The following is a 23179-nucleotide window of genomic DNA, read 5'->3' as shown; positions in this document are numbered from 1 at the left end:
AATGTGCAAGGCACTTTGATGTGAGTATCTATTGAAATAGTAGCAAAACGGGTTGTGCCATCTCTTTGACATCTGGTTTTTATTCCAATAAATTACTGTACAGCAACAAATAACCTGCATACAGTAGAACACTCCATTCCGTTATTGGGAAACTAGACAGAGCTATTTGAAATAAATAAGGCAGCAGGTGCTTTTGAGTGAAAGAAAAGATATCACACTTTTCGTAATGCAAAATGTACAGACTCAAAAACAACAGTGGAAGCCATGCTTCTGTTTCTAGCGTTTTGTAGCGTTACACTAAGAGTGGTTCCCTTCAAATGCCGGCTCGTGCTGAATATAAAGGCAGCTGTTAAAAATCCGTAATCTTGTAACTAATTCGATGATTTGTAAGGCTTGGGGAAAACCACGATGCATTCGATAAGAGAAATTCACAATCGCACACTCACTGATAGAACTGACGGCAGACATCAGTATGTCGAAAAGAGGTCACGCTCACACATGCAAAGAAAAAAAAAGCACATAGAAAAGACAGCTTTAGTGTTTGCCTAGACAGACGGCAATACATACGACATGGAAGATTTATTTCAATGCAGGTTCCAATTCAATGGTAAAATTTTCCTTCAAACGCTTCTACGCTTTTACGGTTTCTACGCAAGTGGATCGGATTCGCGATGGTGGAGATGGGTTGAGCAAGTACATTTACAGAAAATTCAGTTTGCTTTTGTTAGTGCTTTCATAGCAAGCGAGAGGGAAAATCACACTTCCCCAAGAGCCATTTTTCTGCAAGGTGGCAATAGCTGCTCAAATTCCATCTCCGCGTCATGGCTTTCTTTTAGCGCACCTCTCCAGAAACGATTTTGTTACGTGGGTTCTTCGCTTGTACTCTGACTCTGAATCGCAGGTGCACTTAGATTAAAAAAAAAAAAAAAAAAAGAATCATCGACGCGCATCGAAAAACGCACGGGCATTGGCAAACGCCCTGGTAGCTCGCCTACAGAAGTTTGGGCGTCATGACGGTCGACATGATCGTCTTGAAGCTGTTGGACTGCTGGATCCTTCCCTTGGGTGCTCCGAAGGCGTTGATGCTGTGTCCGTCCGACTGAATTGTGTAGAGCTGATTCTGCACGGGCCTGTGCTCCTTGAGCTCGGTCTTTTTGATGTCTCGCCACTCCTCGCCGTGGATCATTCGGTAGGTGGGGGACATGGTGATGTCTGCCGGGTTGCCCATCTTGGTGCCTGGCTTCAGGGTACCCAGTGCGTCCCCTCTGGGGGACATCTGCTGGGGGCTGGGGCTTCCCGATCTAGCGTTTGTTGCCCAAGAAAGAGAGATCGATAAAAATACTTCATGTCGGGTTAGTTGAGCAATGCTTGGCGCTGCCAGTGAACGAATCATAGGTCCCTTTCGCTACCCCCATATGTTGAGACTCGGAAATAACGTTTCGACGTGGGCTTGCTAGAGTAAAGTCATTAATTGAAAGTCTGGTATATGCCACTAAGCTTTGCATCAGCACTGTACAAGACTCGTAAAAGCGCATGTTTCATGGAAACCACTGGTAACTAATTAACGCAAAATAAAAATTGCATGGTGTAATCTTGTCTTTATGACACGGTTTAAATGGTTTCGTTCTATGTTTGCTCCAGGATATTCATACATTTTTGCCTTGTGAAACATCAATATTTGTTTTCGTATTCGAGCATTTTCAACTTGTCCCCCTTTTCCTTTCAGGTCTGCTTTAAAGAGAGAGCTCCTTCTTCAGACATGCTTTAGAAAAATGCAAACGTAATTTTACGTCGTTTCCTGAATTGGACTTACAAAAATAATATTCCGTGGGAATGCCAACACATTTTAATGAAAGAAAATTTTCTACTCAACAATTTCAATCTACATTTAACATTTTTACATCGACCTTTGAGTTCATGTTGGTTTTTACATACCCACAAATAATCAAATATGAGTGCCACTTTGCATTGAATCAAGGAGAAAAGCTCGCCGGAGAAAGGCTCACCGGAGAAAAGCTCACCGCAAAACCGGCGGATGCGGAGAAAAGCTCACCGGCCATTAAGCATATGCGGAGAAAAGCTCACCGATTTTTTTTTTCTCCTTTTTATATAGAGGTTGTTGGATCACGCGTAACATATGCCAATTTATTATCATTAAAAATCGCCGGCTTTGTAAAAAAGAAAATGTCAATTTTTGTATATTGCTCCCAAAACAATAATTGCGGGTGAGTGTTTTCTGTGGCTTACCCTCTAAGCAACGAAAGCCTAACTGAAAACTTTATGAACTTGAAGAACAGGAAAAAGTTCGAAAACTTAATAATGTCTGCCTGAAACCTAAGAATCCAAACTGTAAATGCCGAAAATCCTAAAGTGCATGCGCAACAGCGCGGTGCCTGAAATTCTCTTTGAAGCTTTTGTTAACCTTTGAAAACCGGAAAAGATAGTCAGTTGGACATCGAGGCTTCTTTTTTCCACAGACATGCACGTTTTCTAGCCGTTCGCGCTGGTGTTTCCACACGTTGCCTTTGTGTGCTAGTGCCCTTCTACGGCGAGCCACCCATGACCTTCAGAGCTGCACACTGGCACGGTTGTTACTGGTGACCTATATGAGAAGTGGTCCTCTGTAAGGTAGCGAATAGGGCGAGTTGGTAAAGGTCATGCATGATGAAAACCGCTCGAACGACGACTACGGAGTGAAGACAACAAACCCGACAGGACGAAGCTGTTCTCGCAACTAAAGTTTTGTTAGTGAAATTAACAGAAAGAAAACAGCGTAGCCGACACTGATCATATAAAGAAACACCTGCTTATCTATTAGGCACTACACAATATTTAGAGCTGAAATGGTTCACACACCGCTATTCATGTTAGCTCGCAAAGAACAAACCTCTTTATCTGACAGAGCTACTGGCGGTGCACTGTCAGCTGTCAATAAAGCGTTGTCTTTCTTTTTTTTTTTTTTTTTTTTACCGGTGTATGATGTTCTGATTTTATACTTGCGGCTTTTTAATATGCAAAATAGGTGATTACAAATTTCTGAGGAATTAGTAAATATGCCCAATGAACTTCAAGAATATTACAAAGAAGATGACATATTTTTAATGAAGTGACGAATGCGAATTGTGTTAAATTGCCACGTTTGACACAGAATCCTCCAAGTTAAAAAAAATCGGTGAGCTTTTCTCCGCATCCGCTCAAAGGCCGGTGAGCTTTTCTCCGCATCCGCTCAAAGGCCGGTGAGCTTTTCTCCGCATCTGCCGGTTTTGCGTGAGCTTTTCTCCGGTGAGCTTTTCTCCCCTGCCCCTTTGCTTTAACCCACTAAACATTACATTTCTTAACAAGTATTTTTTAAGATGGCCACCGTGTGACCAAGATGTTGACTTCATAATGACCTGGTAAGTCAAAGGGATCGTTGACCATTTGAAAGGACCGCTGCCGTCATCTGTTGCGTCGTTGCGTCACCCAGGTGTCTTTCATTTGCAGACGTCCACCATAGGTAAGGAAATTGTGTTCATAATTGTTTACTCTTAATTCTTTGGAATTTTGGTACACGATATAGGCACCACCTTAGGCCACTTTTGTACATAACCTTAGTTCGATACATTAAGAAACCGATCTACGTGGTCCCTTCAAAGGGCCAACTGTCAAATTGACACACGCTGTAGTTACAAAAACCATGCTTCTACTGTGTTAGTCTACCTTGCAGATGGAAGTGTCGCTGAGGGCAAGTTTTCCGCGCGATGTGGATGATGCAACGAAATAGTATTTTCAAAAATACATCTCTATGATACCAGCATCCTCAGCGGTCTAGGGTAAGGTGACAAACAATTTATTACATTCGTAATGACATGAAAAATGTAGTTGTGCGCATGTTTCCACTAAATGTATGATTTTAGTTCGACTTAAAATGAGATGAGCGAGCAGGAACGTCTCTCACGTTAAGTCGGAACTTGCAGAAGGTAGGAATATTAGATGCAAGCATATGATATCGGTTAACAACACTGCACGTGGAGTGAGTACAGACCTGATCACTGTGCTTGCACTTAATATCGCTTCCTTGAGAAGTTCGGCAAGGCTATTTTGCCTAGGAAAAATAATAGATCTGAGACATCTGGTAGTGCTTGCCAGTCTTACATTTCACAAACTCAGGTCTATCTGGTGGTTCATCATCCGGGTCTAGAGGCTATCAAGGGCATAGTTTGAGATCATCCAGATCTAGAAGCTATCACGGACATGGTCTGACATCATCCGGACATAATTTGAGATCATCCAGATCTAGAAGCAATTAAGGACATAGTTTGAGATTATCCAAATCTACAAGCTATTAAGGACATAGTTTGAGATCACCCAGGTCTAGAAGACAATGGTTGAACACTTCGTTGCAATATAAAAGACATCATTATTTCAAATATAATTTATTTATTGAATACTCCTAAAGGGGTATGCTGAATTAATATAAGTTGTCTCTTTCTTTGTAAATGTTTTCATTATATGACCTTGAAAATATTTTTGAGTCAAGTGACGACACTTAACTGCACTAGCATAGCAGACACAATCCAGCTGCAAACACTAACGTCCAAGCGACAAGCTCATGTTTTATTTTACTCGCCACGACCAAGCACTAAGCTACGTGTAAAGTGGCACTGGACAATCGGGATCCCCACTCACGGCTGTAGGTTGTTGGGGCTGAGTTTGATGCCCGTTTGGGCGCTCAGCGTGTCAGCAACGTTCTGGTTGGAGTAGAGATGGTACGGCGAGTTGTACTGACGGTGCACGATCTTGGGTCCGGTGTCACTGCCCCCGGATCCCGCTGGCATTCCAAAGCTGGGCGAGCTGGAGCCCGAAGCGGCCTGGTTCACGGTCTCCTGAACTTTCTACGCGGACAAAAAGATATATAAGTTAATGCGGGTGGCAACTCAAGGGGGTAGTGCGAGGGAAAGAAAGGTGGGCGAAAAGGAAATGGACGCAACGCTGGGGAGGGGAGGGGCTTTCCTCCTCCCATCGCCAGCGTTGCGTCCATTTCTGCCACTCCCACCTTCGTGTCCCTCGCCCTACCTTCTTAACCTGCAACATACTATAGCTTATTAGATGAGCAGCATAAATAGTTTTTTTTCGTATCTTTTGTATGCTAAATAATGTATGGAATATAATATAAGCTGTCTCGCGCAGCTAAGCGCCGGTACTCTAATACCCCTGCGACGCGGGAATTTCAATGAGTGGATCCGCAGTAATGGCGTTTTTGATTTTACCTCTTTGGGATGCTACGATTATTGTACGCACCACGTGAATCAAGAATCAGTTTCCATGTACACTCCGCTAATATATAGGACGCGATCAAGGATCCTCGAGCGCGGGCAAAGCATTGAAGGGAAATATATCTGCGCTGCGGTTGGTCAGCGTTCACTTTCCCGGCCTCCCTGCCGTGACAGCCGATTCGAAGAAACAGAGAAGACATATATTTATTTTGGTCGAATTTGTATATGAAAAAGGGTAACCTAGTGCCACTAAATAAGCTACGCTTCAGAGTAACGACACTTGGCCATATTGTGGCTTAAAATCATGGCTGCCAGTTATCAGAAGCTTTATCTGAAATCACAAGAAACCCTTCTCCGTCTTCCAAAAAGGTTTAAACAGTTCGCGACAGAGCAAAGCAATATTACATGAGCTTCCTAACACCGAATCTAATGCGGAGGAGGTCGCACTATTGAATCATGACGATGGGCAGTTGCGTCTGTTCTGCACAAGCCCCAAAATGGCGGCGCCCACAACAATGTCGGGGAACGGAGTGCCGATACTCTAAGCGCAGCTCATTTAGTGACTCTAGGGTAACCCATGCAAGCAGACTGTTTTTTTTTTCCAAACTTTTTGTTATAATATGTTACATAAAAAGATGAAGTGTAAACATCTTTTGAGTATACCCTCAAAATCAAAGGTGGTTCGATTATTGGCGAACTAGCGCGTGTCACGAATTATTAGTTATTCCTGTAGTTTTAAGGCCCCTCAGATGCAATTACAAAAATCCGTTGACAGTTGACACAGAACTTTTTGTACTGCTGTCAGCATATGAAGCTCTTTTCTTATTTTTTTTTTCTTTTTTTCTTCCTAAAGCTCGCTATTAGCAATTTTTATTCATGCGTTTGACTTGCCACATTGGACACAAGTCCTTCGGCCACGAAACAGTTGCCAATTAAATGAAATTATCATAGGCGAGGGAATATATATATATATATACCCCTCGCCCTCTGATTCCCGCCTTATATATATATTCCCGGCTTCGCCAGGGGTCAAACCTCTGACGAAATTCGGGGAAACAACAGCAACGGACGGATTTATTTCGAGGTTTCGCCAGAGTCAGGCCTTCGTCTGTTCCTGACGAAGGCCGGATTCCGGCCGAAACGTCGAAATAAATTTGGCCGTTGTTATATCACCGAAGGTTCTCGATTCCAGTGTGCCTACGCCATCGGACCCCACGCCACCATGCCTATGTATAAATATATATATATAGAGAGAGAGAGGGAGAGTGAGTATGGCGTTCCATTCACCCTAGCAATCGCCTCAGGATTGTTCATTCCGTCCGCTGGCATCTTCATCGTCGTGAAGTAAGGTTCTTTAACGTGACGCAGGTACGAGCCGATCGTCACGTCTCGCCTTGGCTTGGCCGTCGGGGTGATCAGAGGCGTGGTCCGGTAAGTCTGCAGCACAAAGAAAAAAAAGATCGACGTTATACTTTGCTCCACAAGTGGTCAGAGCGCGGTCAAAGGCTAGAAGAAACACAAACATGCAGACTAAAAGCGCGAGGTCTTGGCGTGACGCTGTTCCTTTGACGCTAGTTCATTGACCCCATTGCCTCGTAGCGTTGGCTATGCTCCGACTTAGTTTGAAATGGACTATAGTAGAGGTACGGCAATGAAATCTTATGTTGACTACCTTTTTTGTGTGTCATTCTACCATAAGTAGGATTCCGTGTTTTCAGAGTTTATTGTTCGCCAAACTCGTGGTCGTTTTTCGGAGTTTTTTTTTTTTTTTTTGCCGAAAAGTCGGAGTTTATTTTTCTTCGATTCCCAATTCTCAGAAATTCGGAGCTTAATTCTGCAGTATTCTTAACAGAAAAATATCTGGGCGAAACCTGTGCAGATGCAAAAGAACGCGTTTGTAACGATTAATATTTCTTCAGCTGGATTTGGCGTTGGCGCCATTGCCGTTGGCGATGCTAATTTGTCCCACTACAAAAGTTGCAAACAACTATTGCTTCGATCCTGAAGGCAGTCGCTGGGAAGCTCGCATTCATCCCATCCTATATCCATCAACCTACGCAGCGGCTGCGCGGCGTGGTAAAGGGTGTGTAATATAAAGGCTTCAACTGCCCGCCGCTTCTTCCCCCCCTTCGATGAAATCTGTATGGTTCATCGCTTTCACTGTTACAAAAACACAACCCTTCCTACCTTTATGAGGAACAAATAGTATGGCCCAATTTGGAAACCGGGAGAGCGGCTTTTTTTTGGTCGAGACCCGAAATGCCGGTTGTTCCGATGAACCTTGACGAGATAAGCGGTAGGATTCCTTCTGCCAATGGTCCGAGATTTGAAAGAAAACGGGGGTGACATTTTCTCAAGACCATTGACCCTGTGCGCTGTCCAAAATTAATGGTAAAACACTGTTTTCTAGTTCTTTTTTTTTTACGTGATTATATTAAAGTTTGGAGTTTATCGTATAAATCTCAATTGGAAAAAAAATTTATCGGCAGGTGTTTTCGGAGTTTTTGGATTTATCTGAAAACACGGAACCCTACTCATAATATATATCCGAACTGGTACTTCTTAGTGGTCCTGTGGTGAGCTTTTTATGTTCACACACCATTAGAAAACCAGGTGATTACACTACTAAAAAGGGATACAAAGGGGAGGCTAGGAGAAGCCTTGGAAGCTGCCTCCACTGCGGAAGAAAAGTCACGAAACCAGCGACTTCCAAGGTCCTGTTCTCAAGAATGTAACCTTTCTTATGATCCAAGCGAGGGTAAGACGAAGAGTATAGTTCTGGTTTTGCATCACGGTGCGCGTGGCAGTCGAATAATGCGGCCCATGTGCGTCATACTTTTAAAAAAGGAATGACTGGAAAGTTATTTTTAAGGTCGACGCGGAACTTCGGATTTTCCTGCACGAAAATTAATTACCTAAGTGCCCTCATGTCCCAAACTTGAGTATAGCGAAGAAGGGAGAAAAGATACAAAGAGAAGACACAGTCTACCGCGCTGTGCGCTCGGAAGAGAGAGCACATATCGCTCTCATGACGCCAACATTGTACCAAACATCCAGTTCTCCTTTTGAACAACGAAACTAATAACTCAGCCCCGCATCCCTGCTAGGCCGTTACGGTAAGCATGTGGGAATTTGATTAAAGCATGTGGGAATTTGATAAACGTTCGATTATCAATTCGAATAAAGTTTGATTCGATTTGACTTTCGTGTCGAACACTGAGGATAATCTGTTGCGGTTGCAACATAAGATCTGCGGCACAAACTCCGCCTCCAGCGCAAGCTTTTCACCTTCTTTCTTCAAAAATACCTTGAACCGCACAGATGGCCAAGGGGGATAGTTTTTGCATGCATACGAAAACATTAACAGTGAGAAAAAAGCAACATAGAAACAACAACACGACAGTTGTTTTAACAAACATTACTCGATACATGCGACCATGTGAATCGATAACACTCAACCCACGAGCAGCCAAAGCACCACGGAAGGCAACGAAGGTATGCTGAAAGCGGAGCTCCTACTCCAGATCTTATGTTGCAACAGACTGTGGGAATTCTTTTAAATATTTCTTACTGTCCGAGATATGTTTGGAGTGGGCAGGACTGTTTGCTCCGTTAAGTGCGCGTCTCGTCGGATACCGATGCACTGCGGGAAAGCGACAGTCGCGGCATGGAGATTGCGCTCAGTGCCAGTTGTGAGTCTTGTGACAATCGTGCGAAGCGTAGCGTACTTTTTTATGTTAAGATGAAACGTTCTTTGCCTAGCTGTTCGGCATTTCGTGAAACCTGGATAAAAGCGTGACCGCGAGGCTCGACGCTGATTGATCGACGGGTGGGAGAAGAGGAGTGAGGTGCTAGACGCTGATTGGTTAATGGGAAGGTCATATGACCAGAGGGGTAGGCGAGGAGGAGCTCGACCACCTGTGCGCACCGAGGGAGAGGAGCTCGAGAGTATGTAAGGCTTTGGAAGATCACCGGGTTTATCAGAGTCGCGCGTGGGTCTCTGGGATCTGTAGTGCGCAAAGTTTCAACCTTTAAAACAAACCGTTCAAATTTCTACTGAAAAACAAGTATGTTATAACATTATTTCAGTAAAACACTATTAGGCTCGCGTTTGATTTTGTATTTACGCTTTCCGTTTACACGTGCTCGTGAGATGTCTTCCATCGCTTAGCATAGTTTGAAAAAGAAACTGTCTCCTGGAGCTTTTTAAACAAAAGTATAGTGGCTCTTACGCAATGTTGACAAAATTCTCGTTGTTGTGGCTGGTGACTAGCCGCTCATTTACACTGGAAGCGGATCCGCGTTCGCGAAGCGGTTGCGAACGCGGTTGTATAAAGATCCAGTACAATTGCACGCGCACTTGATGTCATCGAGTGCGCGTGTACTCGTATCACCCACATCACTAGAAGGATGCGTGAAGGACTCCAGAGAACGAAAAACAATCGAAAGAAGATAACATTAAATGTATGGGGATCGGCCTGCCCTATCGGTTGGTTGAAAAATAAAAGTAAGAATAAAGCATTCTAACTTTGTTTTTTTCATTTTCATTTATTATTTTCTCAAGGCCCGAAGGTATTACTGAGAGGAGGGGAATTATACATCAATATAAATTGAACAATGAAAACAAAACGAAAAAAACAAAAACACATGGCACAGAATCGCTATGAAACATTATTCAGGACATCAGTGATGCCGGTTTTTAAATCAGCAGCGCCAGTAAGAGCGACTACGGACGCGGGAAGGCGATTCCAGTCGACGGAGGTCAAGGGTAGGAAGGAGGCATAAAAAGTGGAAGTGATGCAGTAGAGGATTCCCACTTTTAGTGGATGATCGGTACGTGGCGATATGTATGATAGTTCTGAAAATAGTGAGGTTCGAAGTGATGGTTAGAGTGATAAATCTTGCGAAATAAGCAGAGGCGAGCTATTTTTCTACGAAAGGAGAGGTTGGGCAAATATAGAGACGCTTTCATGGAGGTGACGCTGGCTGTACGGTGATAGTTAGAAAGTATAAAACGTGCGGAGCGATTTTAAATGGATTCAATGGATGGTGCCAGGGATGCTGGCTCCTCACGTTTTCCAAAACGGGGCAAACACGCAAGGAGCCAGGTTAGTTTTACTACCCAGGAGGGTTGGGGTGTGTGGTACTGGTCTTAGGACACGAATTAAATGGCAACACCGAATAAATTAACTATATCACGCTGTCACAGATATATGGTACACTGAAAGAAACCAAAATAAAAAAAATACAAACACTTTATACGTTTAAGGTTATTTGCTGAAGATTAGGACTGGTTTGCGTTTAGAAATGTTCCTACTCCATGAGCGCGATGATTCAATTTACACAAAGTTTAGAGGTACATACAGACCAAGAAAAGACCCATAAAAGCTGAAGAAGGCGAACGAGGAGGACGAAGGACAAACACAAAACTCCAAACACAGCTAGGTGACTGGCGCGCGGCGGAAAACAAATCCTCCTGTTCCTGGTATCGAACCAGCGACCTCTCCATTTGAATGGAGTGTTCTACCAACTGAGCTAACCAGAAGTAAGACGTCAGTAGAACAAACGGATTTTATCAGCTGCCACCAGCCTAACACCGACAAGGGTGAACGGCCTGTATTTTGAGGTTACGATAATAATGCAATTAATGCAAAGGTGCAAGCGAGCTGGACAAGAATGACCTCTGCATTAATTGATGGCAGCTGATAAAATCCATTTGTTCCACAGACGTCTAAGTTCTGGTTAGCTGAGTAAGAATGGAAAAAAAAAATTCTGGCTTAACTCAGTTGGTAGAGTGCTCCACTGGAAATGGAGTGTTCCGTGGTTCGATACAAGGACCAGGCGGATTTTTTTCGGTCGCACCCCATGTCACCTAGCTGTGTTTGGAGATTTGTGTATGTCCTTTGTCCCCCTTGATTCCCATCTCCAGGGATTATTATTGTCATTTTTGTCCAGCTCGCTTGCACCTTTGCATTATTTGAATTAACACCATAAAAATTTTTTTTTTCTCTTCGCAGTTGCTATATTGTGTAGTGTGACACAAGCACCGATAATGAGCTAGCAGCTTAATTTCCAAGTCTCAAAAATAAGGGTGATATATTTTCGTTTCTTCGAAAAGCCTCGGGCATTAATTTCATGCGTTCACAGTCACATATATATTGTGGAACATCCCGTCCGAAAACACGGCAGCCGAATGCCGCTCACGGAGTGGACACTACCTCTGCGTCATCGCTCGGCTTAAGTGCGTCTCACACACTTGCGTTGAGTTCGACCGAGGGCGAGGGTTGCTATGGCAAAAGGCTGCGTCTGCTCCAACAAAACGGGGCAAACACCGGTTTTGTTGGAGCCGACGCTGCTGTTGCCATAGCAACCGATCGGACTCACGCAAGTGTGTGAATCGCCCTTTATTCCCAGGTGCACACAATGCGCCGTCGGCAATTTGGGCCCGCAGTCACACGCGACACATTGACGTTCCCATGATTCGTTGCGCACTCCGCGCGCGGCATTTTGGGATTTTTGCAAAAGGTGTAATCCCCGAACAAGTCCACCTTTTTTTTTTTTTTTATTCCTTCAAGGCGCAGTGATACGAGTCTCAAGAACGCACACCACCGGCTTAGTTTCCTCTCTGTCTCTCTCTGGGGCCGGGTCAGCGTTTCCTGGCGGCCCTCCAGCCCTTGAAGGTACCCTCTCTATCTTTAGTATTCTGAGCTTCTTTTTATTATTATTATTTCTTTCTTTCTTCTCGCGTCTTTGATCTTTCAGTCTTCTGAAGCGCAACCGCGAGAGAGCAGAAGACAAAGAGGCGATAAATTCATGTATACGTGTTGTCGGCTGGCTCCCAGAAAGAAAAGAAAAAAAAAAAATATCTGTTAGTTCTGGCGTTGAGTCGTCATACGTCTTTCGAGTTAAGACGCTCCCCTAAAACTCTATTTTCTTTTTTTTTTATCTCACCTCGTGCCGACGTGTTTGTCTAGCCTCGTTCGAGTTCCGTGGACGGCTTTGGTTTAGAGTGCGTGTATACGGATGGTCATCCATAATATACCAATGGTTGCATGCTAGACGCCTTTCGAGCTTGTCTTCAATCCTACAGTATTGGGCATCTAAGTATAGATGTTTGCCAGTAGGGCCTCTGGGCGCCGCCATCTTGTTGTTAGCGTGGGTAGATCGTGCGATAGTCAAGCATTGCTGAGATGTACCCACAGTTTCCAGACTGGCGCCCGAACAAAAGGTTTTTCATCCACGGTGGCCAGACTAGCCCTCGAAGCACGGCTGCTTGCAAACGTCTATATTTAGTTGGTAAAACGCGAAACGTACACGCGCAGACTTGTTTAAAGAAACTCAACTAGTGGAGCGATTCTTGCTTAGTCGGTGTTATAACAATGGTTCTAAATGCTCCCTCATTCATACTCCCTACAGTCATCCCCGGTGCAGGGTTGCCAGCCTGAACCTACATTCAGGTTAACCTCTCCGTCCTTTCTTTATAAACCTATATCTATTCTCTTCTTGGAGTGATATCCTACACTTTGAGGAGTACCAAATTACACTGTTTCGTGTAGCACGCCACGACTGAAGACGCGTGTTGATTTCAGGGAAAAAAGGACGTCATGATGCAGAGGCGGTGCTGCTTATTGTCACTGCGCACGCGCAGATTTTATTTTGTATTTTGTATATACTGCCAGTATTCACTTTGAACTCCAAAGCAGGGGGTCGTACAAGTGTAACCGTGCACCGTATACCAAGGTAACCATGGATAAATAACAGGACAGTAAATTAGCTACGCGGCAAAGTGCTAATATAGAGCATCATTAAAAGTAGCAAGTGACACCGAATTAACAACACCTTTGATACGCTTGTTCCATTCATTCACACAGTATCTGGAAAGGAGGCTTTACACGAAGTGGCTCTACAGAACGGTTCAGTGAGATATGGTGTTTGTTTCGTGTGGGCCTGGTTTCATTAAATGCCATGTAATGGCAAAAACACAAACGCAAATTGCCTTGGAACACATTGAAATTTTTTTTTTTTTTAACGCGGTTTAGTTTTTTTTGTGTTGCTAAATCGCACAATCCAGGCAAAACATATAAGTCGGAAATTGAAGATATGAAACTATATTGATTATACACAAATCGCACTGCTTTCTTTTGAACTGCCTCAAGCATATTGATTAAAGACTTAGTAGGGGGGGGGGGGGGGGGTTTCCAGACAACAGTCTCGTACTCTAACATGGGTCTCGTAATAGTTTTAGAGGCGCGACTTAGTTTCAAAAGTGCAGTGGCAAAGATTGCGTTTCAAAACCACAGTTTCTGCATAGCTCTTTTTAGATATTTTGTTTATATGGGCGTTCCAATTTCGATCTAAAGTGGTTAAGACACCGAGATATCGTAATTGATCAACAGACACCAGTGGTTTGGCGTTTATAGAATACGAGAAAGGCAAAGGTATATGTTTACGCATTACAGTCATTTGAACACACTTATTGGAGTTGAAAACCATTTTCCACATTCTACACTACGAAGGAATCAAAGAGAGACAGCGATTAAGTGATTCTTGGTCTGACAGACTCTTTACACTAGAAAATAAAACACAATCGTGGGCGAAAAAGCGACACCGAGTGGTCGGATTATCTATTTTCAAGTCTGATAAATATTAAAAAGAAGAGTGGCCCAAGAACCGATCCTTGGGGCACACCCGATAAGACACGATTCAGGCGAGAAAACACCACCAACACTTACACACTGTGGTCTATTTGTTAGATAAGGATCGAGCTAATGTAATATGTGCTTGTTAGTGATAATACAACGCAACTTACATAACAGTTTTTGATGGGAAACGCGATCAAAAGCTTTCGCGAAATCTAGAAATATTACGTCAGTTTGACCGCCTGCATCAATGGTGGCCGAAAATTCGTGTATCGTGGGAACTAATTGAGTTGCTGTGTCCATCCCGCGTCTGAACCCATGCTGTTCATCCTGAAAAAAATGATCAATTCTTGAAGAATACAATCAGATGCGTAAAAATTACATGTTCAAGTACTTTACGTCGTAGACAAAAGATAAATAGGTATGTAATTGGCGATACAGTGACTGTCACCTGATTTAAATATAGGTAATACTGTGGGAATTTTCCACTCGTCGAGTACGGTGCCTGTGCTGAGGCTATGGCAGTAAATCAAGCGCAGGAACTTAGCTGACCATTCGGCGTACCTAAAGAGAAAAATGTTTGGTGTATTATCAAGGATGGCCGACAAAACGCCTTCCTCGGAAATAGTAAATTCAGGTATAGTTCTACGAGGAACATTATATTCAGGAACTATCCCTTGATCGACAGTAAATACAGAAAGAAAATAGTCATTAAAGGCGTTAGAAGTCAATTGGTTCCCATTAGAAGTGCCACCTGAACAGATTCATGCCCTTAAAAATAGACATGTTTACTTTTGACAATTCTTCAAAATTGCCGGGGTTACTACAGAAATAACTATGTAACGTGACATTAACGAAATTTTATTTATCGGTTTTGATTGTCGCCTCTTACTGCCTGTGCAAAGAGGGTATGGAATAAGTTTTATGTGGATTGCCAATTTTGTGAGCTCGACGTAGTCTGCGTTTCAAATAGAGAATATAATGTGTGATCCATGGGTTGTGCCTTTTCACCCTCTTGATACGCAACGGAACATTTCTCTGGATGCAATATTCTACCGTATATCTAAACCACGACCACAAATCATTCGTTGAACAGTTTGCAGTTTTAAACACATCATAGAACTGAGAAAATCTTTCCTCTAAAGTATCCAGAATGTGAGCATCATTCGCACGATTGAAATCACGAAATTGCTTAACGTTAATGGTAGCAGACGGCTTACAGGCCACGGTAAGAGTGCAAGAAACAAGAGAGTGATCAGAAATGCCTTCAAGTATTTCGCAGCAGGTGTCCTGCCGAGCGATCTTAGAGGAAACGAAAACCAAGTCGAGTAGACTCTCACAGGCGTTAGTAGACCCTGTACTTTACCTCTCGTAAAAACTGGATCCTGCGCACGGTTACCTGATGTTGGAACTGCCTCTTGCCGTTTGCTGAGCCCCATTCGTATCGAACTCGCAGTCAGTGGCTCTTTAAGGTTCTTTGTTGGGAAGGAGACGCGCTGGGAGTGTAACATGGCTCCCTCTTTGTGTTTTGCAAAAACTGTATCCTTCCGAACTGAAGGGTTGAAAGCAAATGACTCCACTACAAAAGATACGCACACTTTAAAAAAATAGTGTCTGTGTTCGCTTTCCTGCAGAACACGAAGGCAGCCAGTCAATCCCGGCGCACAACACAAGGAACACAGCGACCGATGAAGCTCAGAATACGAATATACATATAAAAAATAGGATATGCGCAGGGTCATGCTCATTGTAGTTGCGCATGTCGTTTTCTTTTTTTTTTTTTTTTTGTTGTACATTTTGCGCTTTGTCATTCGCTGGGAGATTCTATTCGTAAAACTACAAAAGAGGCAGCGCCATTCAGCGGAAAAGACGCGAAGAAGGGAAATGGGGAGCTACCATCTGTCCTAGTGCGCAAGGGAAACTGTATCAGCCTGGCGGTAAAAAAGTGAAACAGAGGAACATAGGAGCGGAATGGGGAAAACATGCATGCCGTTTGAGTCGCGAACTGTTCTCCGCGATTGGCTCTCTCTGTGCTCAACAGGAAAGCGATCTTGCAGGTGTTAATTGTAATGAGTTATACCCGAGACTGTGGTAAGAAGAGGGAAACAACAAACAGTTCAAGAGACCGAAAAAAGGACAAGCCGACGTCTCACTTGTTTTCCTTCTCTTAGATCGCGCTGCAGAACTCAGGCATCTTGGGTTCAATCCCCACCCCTGCCCATTTCAATCTAGTAGATGAGCGTCGTACTGGTGTGCGATCGTGTATCACTACTCTGTGGTGCACGTTAAAGACCCCAGTCCAGCAGACGTACTGCACTAGCTAAATTTCTCGGCTTTAGTGGGTAGCGATGTCGCCATGTTCTGGCAGGCGAACCTCCCGCTGTGTAAGCAACTAATGACTAATTCTCCTAACCCCCGAGTGGAGTGGCGCGGAGACACACTATGCTCCGTCTCCCAAATACGTTTTTGTCGCCATCTCAACACCTCCCAGATATAAGGAGGCCGTAGTGGTGATTTTTCAATGCCACCTTAAGAAGCCGAACCAGGAGCACGGATCAGATACGAGTTCTGCGTCAGCGTTCGTCTGACACTCATGTCCTCGCTGATTGGAGACGAGTCACGGCCGAACAGTGACGCAATACTCCTCTGTCACCTCGTTCGCCACCTCTGGCAGACGGGGCTAATTCAGCACTATGGCCTTCTGGTCTATGTGGTGTCGCCTCTCTTGCCGCGGAGCTCTCACCTGGCTGGTGATCTTGGCCTGCTCCTTGAGGGAGTCGATCTTGTTTTCGACCATTTGCTCGGGTACCAGGAAGCCCTGGCGCAGTTCGTACGAGTAGCCCCCGTCCTGGGGACCACCCATCTGGGGCACGCTCACGTTCTGCGTGGTGATGGTCACGCCGGGGCTCTGGGGCGACGCGTACGACGGGGGCCCCGCCGGCCGGAACGTGGCCCCTGCCAGGGGGTGGCCGCCGCCCACGGTGCCGGGGGCCTTCGGGGTCGTCGGGGTCGACGCCGGGGAGTAGGGACCTGGCGCCCTGCAGCACGGGTTGGCCATGTCATGTGACCCATGGCGTACTCATTTATCTCTAGACGTGGATTGCACTCACGTCACATCAGCGGCCATTGCCGTGGCCTTGCTGCCGAACGCGTACCGTCCGCAGCATGCAAGTAGCGATGACCACCAGCATGGTGCAATGACGTCACGTGAAATCCACGATGGAAGAAGAGAGACGCGTCTGAACGACGCCGCCTCGCCACGGAGCAAGTGTGGCCAAAGTTCGCTCGCATTTCTGACAAACAACGTGAGATGGCGCTTCGTGCAACGGGCTGCGCGACCAATCCTGCACGAAGGCCCCAAACCGACAGTGCTCCTGTCGGGAGGTGCGCGAAGCCGGGGCAACATTTTTGCCGCCTTGGCTGGCCTTATTCAGACACCTCTATCTTCTTCCACCGTGGACGGGACTTTAGTAGGGGAGTAGGTATACACCTTTCCAGGGTTTATCATCGAGGAAAAAAATGCCGAGACGGTGGGCTGTGGACGCTTGCGCAACGGCGTGTGTCGTTTCCCAGAAGAAAGCTTCTGCGCATGCTCAATTGTGCTCCACAGCCCTATTGACAAAGATGGCAAACACTTTCAGAATGACCGCTCGTCGCCTTCCCGCTCGCCCGAATTTCCACGTTACCTCGTTTTTCTTTTGGCCAAAGCAATTTCTGGGCCTCGTGTCTTTGTTTTGGTTTTGTTCTTTTTAATCAAGTAAAAGTTATACAAATGATGTCTTGGCTTCTGCTTTAGCGGTGCTGCCACTCCTCTGCACTTGAAAATAAATTCTCTCTAATCACTTCATTATTTGCCAAATTTTCTCCTCCGTAGATCGCTGTGATTGGCTCTCCGCCCGATCTGTTTTGAAGTAGACGGGCGGCCATCCTTTAGGTATGTATTTACATTGTATTGAGGATTGGAGGTTCAGCCAAAGCACGGAGGTAGTCAAATCTATTTAAAACAATTAAAAAAATTAGAGATAGAGGGTGTTTTTGCGAAAGCTTTAAAAAAAATCCCAAAGACTATGCTGTTCGGGATAAAAAGAAACTCTTTGCGGGTACAACCTACCAGGTTTGGCAAACGTCAAGGACTGCATAAAAATACTAATTACTAATTAGCAAAAAACAAAATAATTAACTACAAGTTACTAATTGCTAAGCACCATCGAAAACCACTAAATCAACTATTTCTAAAATAGTATAAGGCAGTGGCAAAAAGTTCACGTCGTTCCGTAAAAACGCTCAATTTTGACGCGTTTAGTGGTTTATGTTTTTTATAGGGGGTATTCCCTGGACGCCATATTTGAGGGTGCTGTTTAGAGCTCATGCTCAGAACGAGCTCTCATTAATAAGCTCCTAAGACCGGCAACCTTGGTGGTGTGGGCTGCACGTTGCAAGAGAACTGTGGAAGCTCGCCACCAGTACGCGCTCAGCATTCGCGCACACAGCTATGGCCGCCAGGGAATACTGCCTATGGGAGCGCATCCCAGCGCCCGCGGTCCTGCTCTCCAGTGGCCGAGACGCGCACACGTGTATGAGGTGGGGAGGGGACGGGAGGGGAGGTGGTGGTTTCGCGCCGCGACCACAGGGGAGCAGGACCGCGGACGCGAAGATGCGCTCCAATAAAAAACCGAAACCTAGAAAGAAACACATCCAAACTGACCGCTTTTTCAGTACGCCGTAAAATGCTGCCCCTGCCTTATATCCTTCTAGAGTTGATTTAGTGGTTTTCGATGACGCTTAGCAAGTTTCTTAGTGGAACCATATGTTTATTTTCACTAATTAAAATATAATTAGTAAATTTTAGTAAATTAAATTGCTAAATTGTTTTTTTTTTTTTTTTTGCATTTTTTGAAGTCCGCCAAGGCTGGTAGTTTGTTCCCGCAAATAGTTTCTTTTTATCTCGAACAGCATATTTTTAGGTTTTTTTTTTTTTTTAAGCTTTCGCAGAAACACCGCCGTTTGCCAACACACTCTCTAGGAAAGCTGGAGTACGTGTTTTCCGGCATAATACTTGAGAGGGCCAATCGCTGCAATCTACGATACTCGCCCAATGACGAAGCTGAAAATAAGTTTTAAACCCCCCTCCTCCAAAAAAAAGAAAAAAAGAAAAAAAGGTTTGCGTTGTGACAGATGAGAATGACGTTTATGGGCCTCCCATATGATTTGCGGGCAAGGGGACTTTCCAGATAGAGTGCAGACGCAGCTAAAGTCTTTTAGCGAAACGACGGTTGCCACTCTCAGGGCTTCCAGAGGTCGCTTCAGGCGGCTTGCCTTAACGATTGGGGGAAACAAAAAAGGGGCAGGAAAAGTAGAAACGGAGAACAGAAAAAAAAAAAAAAAATATATATATATATATATACAGACATCAAATTAACAAGGAGCTCTCTCAACGTCGGATGCTACTCATGAAACGTAGCCAGCGTTTGGCGGCAATCGACATATGACAAAAAAGTTGTCGCGTGTGCGCTAAAAAAGCACATTGCTAGCGCCCCCTGCTTGGTTGGAAGGTAAATGGGTTTGTGCGCCGTTCCAAGGCTGCAACGGAAGCGAAAGCTGCGTCGTGGGACGCTTTGTTTGTCATAATGCCAACGCACTGTCACTGTGTCGCATACGGCTGCACTAATAAATTTTACACAAAAGAGAAAACGTCAATTTTATTTATTTATTTTTTTCTAAGAGGGGAGAGGAAGCTAGACGGTCCCACAATGGCAGCCGAACGAGCAAAGAGGGATCTGCAGCGCGCATTTTGTCACGGGTACGTCGATTTTGTAAGCCTCTGACGAGGTTTGTGTGAATGTATTGATATTGATTGATATTTATCTGAGCTCAATGAGAGCCGCTACACGTTATTACACGTTGAAACAAATGGCTGGAACATACTGCGAGTACTCGCTTTACGTCACACGTGTATCAATCCAGACCATGCACCGTGAGGACCCGTTTTCCAACCGTTTTGCACGAGTTTTACAAATCGTGGGTTGTCAATACTTTTCGAGCTATCTTAGGCAGGCACATAGGACTTTTCGCAGAGAGAACGTTCAAAAGTCAAGTCGGTAGAGACCTCCGAGTAGCACCTCTCTTTCCTCATCATACATGGGGCATTCACAAACCAGATGGCATTGCTAGGTATTCAACTTGTGCGTAATGTTCGCAGTGACTACCTTCTCAACATAATGAAGGTACTTTTTTTTTGTTATTTTTAAATACAGCGCTGAGTCACTCTTTCAGTCGTCCGTCAAAGGTTTCTCATACCCTATGTTACACGGGGCAACCTTAATCGCAGTTTAAGTGTGACTGCGTAAGGGTGAGGCGGCGAGCAGCTGCTCACCTCTGTATGAGAAGGTTGAGGTGGTTTCCGCTGTTTCGAATGAGTTCGGTCGCTTCGTTGTGGGTCATTCGCGCCGTGTCGCGTTCGCCGATCTTGAGCACGAGGTCGCCCCGGTGGAGTTCGCCTTCGGACGGGCTGCCCAGGAAGACCTGCGACAGAACGACGACAATTCAGTCTTAATCGAAACACCGTCCGCGAATGTGGAAACGACCGAAATACGCCCGTTTAAATGCGCAAATGCGACAAAAGAAAGAAAAAAGCGATGTCGTTTAACATCTGAGATTGCGGTGCAGAAAAGGAAAGACTTTTAGTCGAATGAAGAACTCACCTGCGCACTCAGCCATAAAAAAAAGTGTGTGTGTGTGTGTGTGTGTGTGCGTGCGTGTGCATGTGTTTTGCTGTCGCTAGTTTTTTTTCTTCTTTTTTTATGGTCGCAGGCAGCTTAAGAAACGCGGGGCGTGGCTTATGATGTTTCCTTGCTTCGTGATTGGTCTTTACTGCTCTCATCCTCGTATGCCGCACTCTGATAGGCTGCGGGGCGATAATGAGAGGCTCGTGACTCGCCACACCCTACGTTTCTGAAACTGTCACTGGCAATGGTACTCCTAAAAAAAGAAGAAAAAGAAGCAAGTTACAACTTTACAAATAAAATGTAATTAGGTACACTGGCAGTCACATTACTACCAATGCATTTAGAAGCAGTTAGATTTATTGTGAAAAGCAATTAATTACGTTTCAATTACGTTTGAAGTATCTCAATACATAGAAGTATACGATTGATACCAGTGGTTCAGTTTTCAACGCGGAAAAGATAATGGCGCCACTTTGTTTTGATGAAGTTTTGTGCTTATGATACACTGTCAGGAAGTGACGACGTGTATTGCTGATGTTGAGGCTTAAGCAATTTGAATTTGCGTATTTGTCGAGATCAGTGTGGGAAGTAATGGTATTTGATCTAAATTACAATTTACTCTCAAATGTAACCGTAGGTCGTATAGTGATACAGTCACTTACTGTAACTTACCTCAACTTCTGAATTTAGTTACTTACTCTAACTCCCGAAGTTAGTTACTTACTGTAACTTCTGAAATTAGTTACTTACTGTAACTTCGGAACTTCAGGAGTATACTTAGTGAAATTTTAACTAATCAAAATACATTCAGTTTGGTTACTTTAGAACTCTGTTCTGATAGGTGGGCGCAGTGAGCGATGGCCACAGTCTCGTAAAATAACTCTGTTTCTTGTTTTGTTTTTATTCTTACAAAGTTTTTTGCGTTGTTCTGGTCAGATCCACAAACCGACGGCTGAGACTAAACTAAATCATATAAACTCAGTATTAAAAAAAAGAAGAAGTGAAAACTGGTGCATAGAAGCAACTTCGTTCGCACAGCATGACACTACAATATTATGCCAAATCTTCGCATCTATAAAATACCTGAAAATGTCTTTGAATGCAATATTTTATTTCCAGAACGGCTTTGTGCTATTCCGTGGCGCACAGCAATTGAAAGGACGCCAAAACGCACGTCGAAATGCATTCGAAAACACAGTGCGCGACGCTTGTGTGACCGGGCCCGTGTTAGGGCGCATATTTAAGAAAATCACTGAATTTCGTTTAGCCTGGTGTGAATTGTCAAACATTAAATATCGTAAGACTTTTAACTGCGACTTTCTCCACTTTTTGAAGCATGGTGTAAGGCGCAAAAAAAAGCGCCACTCGCAACTATATTTGAAAAGTGCAGAAAAGAAAGAAATACATATCTCGTCACTTTCCTCATGTCTGCGCATGCGCTTGGCCGGAAGTTACTCAGTTTTTTTTTTTCAGCCACTTACAAAAACTTGTCAAAAAATTTTATCTCCGCGTTATATGGTGAAATGAATGTATCGCTTACGCCTTGTGTGCCCCTTTTCCTGATAAAGTCTGCCTCTATTAACTGGCGTACTTTCTCGCTCTTTCCCTTACCCAGAATCGTTTTATCGGGAAGACGCGGCTCACACTTACATTTCCTGCAGCGTTCAGGCAAATGTGCCACATCCTTCGTCTTTAATTTTTGCTCGTGCTCCCTTAGTCAGTCATACGCACACCTTCCCGTTTCTCCTACGAAGGACTTTCCACCAGGTAAGGGGGACGCATTCAACATATGGCCTAACATGCTTTGTGGTGCAACCTCGCCTTATACCGCCGCCACTGGTAATACGAGAGCGGAGTTGGCCGAGTTTGCTCGGAGCTCAAAAAACGAGCGGTACACCGAAGTGGTTCGCCACCTTCTTGAGGTTGTGCGACATTTGATGCACATACGGTACCACCTCAGGCCTTATTTCGCTCAGTGCCGTTTGCGTCTTTCCCGTACTTGTATGTCCTTTTAATTTTTGAAGGGTGCCTTCTATTACATTCGTTACTACCGTTTCAGGGTAGCCCGCTGACAATTGAGTTTGGTCACTCGGTTCTTAAAGCTTGTCTGCATCCAATGCGCACATGACTTTCTGGCGGCCGACTCTAGGCATAGCATGGCGTTTCCTCTTTCTACTACCTTGGAATGCGCGAAACCATAGGGCAGGAGTACGTTCCGGGACCGTGGGGAATACATGCAACACGTGCGTTCTTCTAGGACCTTAAAACTCAAATCTAAAAACTGTAGATTACCCTGCTTACGCAGTTCATGGGTGAAAGTTAATCCATTCCCATGTTATCTAAAAGCCTCTACCACTGGATTCACCTCCTCAGGGTACGTCAAAGACGATCGTTCATTAAAAACAATAAAAAAAATCATCTACGTATCTAAAAACTTTAAAAGCGTTAAACTCACTAAGAATCTTTTCGAGCGCCCGATCTATTAGCGATGTGCACGACCAAAAGCGTCGCTGCGGTCAGTTTTCCACGATTGGCCAAACCATGGGCATATGAGCATTCT

General features: G+C 44.5%; 1 protein-coding gene across 1 annotated transcript; it reads right to left on the bottom strand.

Moving 5' to 3' along the window:
• Window positions 1-60: 60 nt before the first annotated feature.
• LOC8025472 lies at window positions 61-20437 on the bottom strand (the record flags this gene model as incomplete). Its single annotated transcript, XM_042292691.1, has 5 exons — window positions 61-1301; window positions 4669-4874; window positions 6543-6692; window positions 16638-16932; window positions 20268-20437. Coding segments are annotated over 5 exons (1131 nt in total), but the record flags the coding sequence as incomplete, so codon positions are not given.
• Window positions 20438-23179: the final 2742 nt, after the last annotated feature.

Source organism: Ixodes scapularis, unplaced genomic scaffold, assembly GCF_016920785.2.
Source record: "Ixodes scapularis isolate PalLabHiFi unplaced genomic scaffold, ASM1692078v2 PGA_scaffold3__209_contigs__length_174095766, whole genome shotgun sequence".
NCBI lineage: Eukaryota > Metazoa > Arthropoda > Arachnida > Ixodida > Ixodidae > Ixodes > Ixodes scapularis.
This window is presented reverse-complemented; position numbering and strand designations above follow the sequence as displayed.